General features: G+C 40.1%; 1 protein-coding gene across 1 annotated transcript; it reads left to right on the forward strand.

Annotated features, from left to right (window-relative positions):
• Positions 1-994: 994 nt before the first annotated feature.
• On the forward strand, positions 995-2,482 carry LOC102704053 (acyl transferase 15-like). The gene has a single exon (XM_040523764.1). It carries the CDS (start codon positions 995-997, stop codon positions 2,285-2,287), a length of 1,293 nt encoding a protein of 430 aa, XP_040379698.1. The 3' UTR covers positions 2,288-2,482.
• The last annotated feature ends 4,792 nt before the right edge of the window (positions 2,483-7,274 follow it).

Here is a 7,274-nt window from a genome sequence, read left to right on the forward strand (position 1 = left end):
CCAAAACATATATGATGGGCATATTTAGCATCCATTTGAATACAACACTATGGCAGGTAGCCAAAATAGATTAGAGAACTTGGACAACTTGATCTTGATATCTTCCATATGACCTATAATGTTAGCGGCACTTATATCAAGAGTAGCCATGATCGAGCACATCATCTTGTTATATATTATCCATTTTTAAAATATATAGTTGTTTAGCTAACACTTCATAAAATGTTTTCTTCTTGCAAACCAATAATTTCACCAGTATTTGTTGATCTATGACTCATTATATGGTTCAACGGTTATTGCTTCATTTTAAAATAATAGACACTATCTTGGATGTTTTCTTTGCGTTGAAATCTAGGCTTTATACTATCGCAATTGTATATAACTATGCTACGCATTACATTCCGTCATAAGTATTCTAAATATGTAAAATTAAAAAAAAAGTGGATATTACGGAAGGACCTAATATCAATTAATCAATTAAATAGGTAGAAGTGAGGCTTCGAACCCAGATCGACTAGCCCACCGCCTCTTAGAGCTAGGTGGAAGACCTCCAGACGTTTCTAAGTATTCTAAATATGTGTCCGCCACTGTCACCGTATCAAAAATGTATAGCATAGGATTAATTTAAAGGCCGGCAGAAGGAATCATGCACCAACATGCAACTTCATCACTATGCGAAAAATGTTCCCAGAATATATAACTCGTATCGTACTTTGTCGAAAAAGATAAAAGTAATTCCACCGTTGATATTGAATTTGAACACTTCAACGCTGCTAATGTTGGACACATTATCATGCAATGGGTCATAACAAAGTCATCGACATGATACTCCAGTTTACTTGTCGCCGAAGAGTTTGATTTTAACAGCTGCACACGTATCCAAAAGCATGCACGTCTATTTAAACAGAGTGATTAGTGGCGAAATCTCCACGAAAACATCACCAAAACCCACAAAACCCTAAGCACTCGTGAGGTTGAATTCAAGTGCCAAGCAATGAGGAGCGTCGTGAGCAAGTGCTCGCCGGAGCTCGTCGTCCCGTCGGCCAAGCCGCCGGCGCCGGCCGGTGAAGTCATCAACCTATCCTCCTTCGACAAGGCGATTGGTTCCTACCCCTTCACGTCGTTCCACGTATTCAGAAATGGCATCGTTGAGCCGGCCATGGCGATCAAGACGGCACTTTCGCAAGCTCTGGCCTACTACTACCCCCTCGCCGGCCGAGCTACTACCGGAGCGGGCAACGGCGGCCAGCTCGGTATCTCGTGCACCGGCGAGGGCGTGGCGTTCGTTGCCGCGACGGCCAGCTGCGCTCTTGGTGACGTCAAGCTGTTCGACCCGCCGTTCGCGGCGTTGCTGAAGGATCTCGCCGTGGAGTACCCGGAGGAGGGCTGCGGCGAGGCCGACCCGCTGCTGCTCATGCAGGTGACGGAGTTCGCGTGCGGCGGGTTCGTCGTCGGGATGACGTGGAACCACGGCGTCGCCGATGGTAAGGGGATAGCTCAATTCCTGCAGGCCGTCGGCGAGCTCGCCCGCGGGCTGCCGCGCCCGTCTGTCTTGCCGGTCAGCTGCGGCGACGACTCTCTCCCGGAGCTGCCGCCGATGGTCGCCGCAATGGAGAAGTCGATGGTGAGGCTGGAGGACAAGCAGTTCGCTTACCTTGACATCACCATCCCTGCCAGCGTGATCCGACGCGTCAAGGCGGAGTTCGCCGGCGACGGAGGGTACTCCGGCGAGCCGTGCAGCGTGTTCGAGGCTGTGGCCGCCGTCCTCTGGCGCAGCCGGACCCGCGCGGTCTTCTCCAACCCCGACGCACCCGCACCGCTCGTCTTCGCAGCCAACGTGCACAAGCACGTCGGCGCCAGGTACGGCTACTACGGCAACTGCGTCACCTCGCAGGTGGTCATGGCAACCAGCGGCGAGGTGGCGAACGGCGACGTCAAGGACGCCGTCAAGCTGATCCGGCGAGCCAAGGAGCAGATCCCGGATCAGTCCAAGGGCGCCGGCGGCGTCGCCACGAACGCGGCGGCGGCAGGCATGGAGGAGAAGCAGCTCGCGGCGCTGTCCGGGTACAACGCGTTCTTCGTGGCGAGCTGGCGGAACATCGGGTTCGAGGCGGTGGACTTCGGCGGCGGGAGACCGGCGCGGGTGATGTGCCACGTCGGGCCGACGGCCGTGCCGAGCTGCGTGGCGTGCCTGCCGCGCGACGGCGACGGCGCCAGCGTGCTGCTACTGTGCGTCAAGGCGGAGCACGTCGGCGCGTTCTACGCGGAGCTGGAGAGTCTCAGGTGATTGGATGCTCGACGACTGTCCATCGCCGCCATGGCTGCATGCAGCACAGTCAATCAGTGACGTTCAAACTACCCTCTACAAAAAAATATTATTCCGTACCTCTTTTTCGTTGATTGTTTCTAAATTTATCGAGATAACAATAAATGAGGACATGTAATAAACATATTATTTATTCATCTCTAGTAAACCAAGGAGCTAAAATAATGTGTGCGATTTTGTTATCCACGTATAAATAATTAACTAGGCAAATAATAGCCCGGGCATAATGTTTTGAAGTCTCGAGGCTAATGATCGTCTTTTTGTGATTTCTCCTCGTCCCTTGAATGCGATGTTGCTACATACTCCGTCCGATATTGACTTTTTATTTATATTTGATCATTCGTCTTATTTAAAAAATTTATAATTATTGATTTTTTATTATAATTTGATTTATTATTAAAATAACTTTAAGCATGGTTTATAATGTTGTATATTTAAAAAAATTAAATAAGACAAAAGATCAAACATAAATAAAAAGTTAATAGTGTCAAAAAAAATGAAAGGAGTATGTAACTACTCAAATAATGAAAGTGTCCTTTTCTCGGTTAGATGATTTCCGTTGAAACCAAATTGTGATGTTGCGACGTACGTTGCTATCTGTTTGTAGTATTCTCTGTTTTTTTTTATTTAGTTGATAACGTTCATCTTTAAATTTCCGTTTAGCCATTTATCTTATTTAAAAAATTTATATAATTATTAATTAATTTTTTATGACTTGATTTATTATAAAATGAACTTTTAGAATGACTTATAATTTTACATATTTGTAAAAATAATTTAAATAATATGGATGAACGTACATCTAAAAGTTAAGAGGTCAAATATAAAAACGAAGGTTGTAGCTTAGATTTCCCTAAATCCAATACCCGCTTCTGTTTTTCGTATGTGTATCGTGATTGTCTTTTGAGCCTATATTTTTAATTACTTGTCTAATTAAAAAATATGTGATCATCATTTAATTTGTTATGATATTTTTATCATTAAGTAAACTCTAAGCATGATGTCCTAAAAAACTCTAAACATGAAATATATTTTACATATTTATACCAAATAAATTAAATAAGACGAATGATAATACGTCTATATAAATGTCAGTAACATCAATCATAAAAAAATCGCAATCGGTGGGATAGTATACCTGCAAGTTTTGCCATGCATGCATACCATCTCTATACGCGATTGTACCATTTTTCTAAGCCACTTCAGCCCGGCCCGGCCCGGCCCGGTCCAGTCTAAGAAAGGCCAATTCAACTCCAGTCCAGCCCAGTCGGCACGGCCCAAAAAACCCTCTATCCAAGCCGACCCAACCATGCACCGCACAGGCTACTGATCACAGAATTTCTTGCCACCAATCTTCCTCCTAATCTAAGATGCTTCTCTTTCCGACTACTTAACTTTTTCGTAACATTTCCTCAATTGCGAGGCAATACTTACTACCTCCGTCCCTAAATATTTGACGTCATTAACTTTTTAATACATGTTTGATCATTCATCTTACTCAAAAAATTTACATAATTACTAATTATTTTTATATCATTTTATTTATTGTAAGTATACTTTTTATGCATATATATAACTTTACATATTTTATAAAATAATTTAAATAAGACGAATGGTCAAACGTGTATAAAAAAGTCAACGGCGTCAAATATTTAGGGACGGAGGGAGTATTAAAATTTTATGATGCATCATAACTGCATATCTGAAGGGGTGTTTCTTTGCTTTACACCCAAAAAGTGAGACATAATCCTTCTCAACCTCCTTTGCATTGCCATAACAAAATGATTCACTTCTATGGAATTAATTAATCCATATGCCAGATAACTTCTCAAAAGTACGTACTTAGTACAAGTTTAAGGTTTTTGGTTTCCTCTAGATCGTGTTCAATAAACAAGATTGTGGCATCAACGTATTGCAAGATTGTGAGGCCATTTTCAACAAAATGTGGGATCACCCCCATGAAATCTCCTTTGTTCATCTGCTATCTGAATTAGGATGGCTAACTTATTAACTTCTAAATTATAGACAATTGGAGACAGCTAACCACCCTTGTCTTAAACCTTTTTTTAGTCTGCAAGAAATTTGCAATGTCGTCATTCGCTTTAACAGCTACACTTCCTCCCCTTACTATCCATTCCATTCAACCACACAACAACGGTGAAAAGCCCTTCATTCTTAGTGTTTGCTGTAAAAACTTTCAGTCAACTTTATCATAAGCCTTTTTAAAGTCAAGCTTTCTTCTTTCTATGTATTTAATGAATTGTTTGAAGTAAGATTACTACTCGTTCCATTACATGTCCTCCTGACAAAATGTCGTCTGTGATGATCCTCACAACTTGTTGAGCTTCCAGCTTTATTCTGTTATCCATCACTTTCGTAAAGACCTTGAAACTCACAGATCGGCCTATAACTACTAAATTCGTTTGGTTTTTTTTTTAGATCCCACTTGTTTTCGTTTATATAGCACAATGATGATGGCAAAATTTAGACTATGTAGACATATATTTTTTATATAAATCTCTAAAAAGGACCATTAAGTCATCTTTGATCACCTCCGAGGAAACTTGATAGAATTCTGTTGGGAATCCGTCAGGTTCTGGAGCCTTGTTGTGTTCCATTTGGAAGATCTCCTATTTCACTTCTTCCCCTGCGAATTCCTTAGTCAACACTTCTTTCTCTACTCAGGACACTTGAGAAATATCATCCTTTTGAGAATCTCTTAACAAAAAACTATTTCTTTCTGGAAGTCCAACAAGATTTTTGTAATACTTTGTAATGTGCATTTTAACTGTACATCATCTTTCATGGTGTCTTCCTCGTGTTCTATTTGAAAATTTTTTATTTCTATATTTCACACTAGCAGTCAAACTATTATACTTTGTATTCCTATCACCATCCAAAATGTACTTTGTTTTTCACCCTTTGTTACCGTTTGATCTATTTTTCCCTTAACAATGAGGCTATCCTACTTTTTACGTAGTTTCTTTAGCTCTAACCCTCGTGCCTTCTTATCTCACTCCTCTGCCATTGCCAACGAACTTACCTTTTTCCTTTTTATATGTTCCAATTGTATTTTTCGCCCATCCTCTTAGGAATTGTTGTCATCTATGAATCTTGTTTTCCCACATTTCTCCACAAGTGTGTTGCAAAATCATAGAACCCATCTCTTATCAACCATCCAAGCTCAAACTTGAATAATGGTTGCTTGTTACGTGACTAGCAGTGTGTGTTTTGAAAATTCTCTACTCAAAGCCAAGGCTATGGCTAATGGGTAATTTTGTTCCCAATCCTTGCACATCAAAATCCTATCCAACTTTCGAAAGTCAGTACTTACAAGGAGTTTACCAATGTAAATTTGCACCTTGAGTGTTCAGTTTCTCTCATGTTCAAGCTATATATATGACAACATTAAACAAGAAATTGCATGTACCACTATACGTATCATTGATACCCAATTAAGATTAGTAACCCTTCCCTGCAACAAGCATTGACTAACTCCAACCAAGAAAGCTTTTTCTATCCCACAGACTGCACAAGAGAAACCACGGGAAGCCCCCCCCCCCCCCCACACACACACTCGGGCCACGTTCGATAGAAACACAGATAAGTTAACTAACATGATACGGAAAACGTTGTAATAAATTAGTACATGATTAATTAATTATTAAAAAAATAAAAAATAGATTAATATGATTTTTTAAACAATTTTCCTATAGAAAATTTTTGTAAAAAATACACCGTTTAGCAGTTCGAAAAGCGTGCGTGCGAAAAACGAGTGGATACTTATAGAAAAGTTAACTTATCACCCCTTCGAACGCGGCCTCGCTCTTGTTTCTAACATGAAACTTCACATAGAAATCTCCCTCGTCAATACTTTTAGATAAGAATATGTAAAATCATTATTTTTGTTTTCCAAAATAGCGACAAAGTCTAGCTTCTGCTCTTTGGAAGTTTCTGAAACAAATCTAAATTTAGCCATGTCCCCAAGAGCTTAACTTGTTTTCCAAAAAAAAAGCTATTCATGTTGACTCCTTTTTAAATTTAGCAAAAATTGGTCGTGTACACCCCCGAAGGTGTATAGGGCGGGTTAATATAATCTTTTATCTTAAAAAATGGCATACATTTGTATTGGATTATATTTGATTCTTGACGTTTTTCTGGATTTAATAAAATTTGAATGGACTTAAACATAAATCATATGAATGAGTTATAAATTTTTAAAGATTATTGATATTCCCTAGTTTAACCAAAATTAATTAACGATTTATTGCGGCATTTAAAGGCAGCAACCAGTGCGGCGGCAAGCGAGGGGAGGGGAAGGCGGCAGCATGCTTACCAGTCGTGGGCGCACTGCAACAGCGGTGTGGTGAGCGGCCAAAAAGGAAATTTTACTTTCAAGAGGAAATTATTGGTCAATCAGACCAATTAGATAGATCAACATGCATAATGGTAAAGTATAAATAGACGATAGCTTAAGGCTATGTAGCATAACTTGTACAAGAGAGAAAACTTAGTGCCCGAGAGACGACTGCTTTATGGGCACTTTGTGAACCCATCTTAATGAAACATAGTTAATACCAGAGGACAGGTGGCTCAAGGGTGACTACTATCAACACATTATTCTATTAAATTTGGGGACTCTCTTATTTCCACTTAAAAAATTTTGTTATTTCCTTTTTATTACCATTGAACTCCCATCTGGTAGGGTTGGCCTTGTTTTTTGATGGTACAAACATATGTTCAGCATTTCTGCATCTGTATCTATTTCTTTGATGAACAGCATATGCAGCTTAATTTTTTATATATTCTTAGGGCTACTATTATTTGAAAAAAAATAATTTATAAATAAAAAATTATATAAGTGGTTTTAGCCATCTAAACACGGAGGCTGAAAAATAAACTGCTATGAAGAAACCACAAAATCAACTTCCAATATACGGTTGAAAAA

The sequence above is a fragment of the Oryza brachyantha genome, chromosome 4 (assembly GCF_000231095.2).
Source record: "Oryza brachyantha chromosome 4, ObraRS2, whole genome shotgun sequence".
Lineage (NCBI taxonomy): Eukaryota > Viridiplantae > Streptophyta > Magnoliopsida > Poales > Poaceae > Oryza > Oryza brachyantha.

Coding starts and splice junctions, on each gene's coding strand:
- LOC102704053 (XM_040523764.1), top strand. CDS start 995: ATGAGGAGCGTCGTGAGCAAGTGCTCGCCGGAGCTCGTCGTCCCGTCG.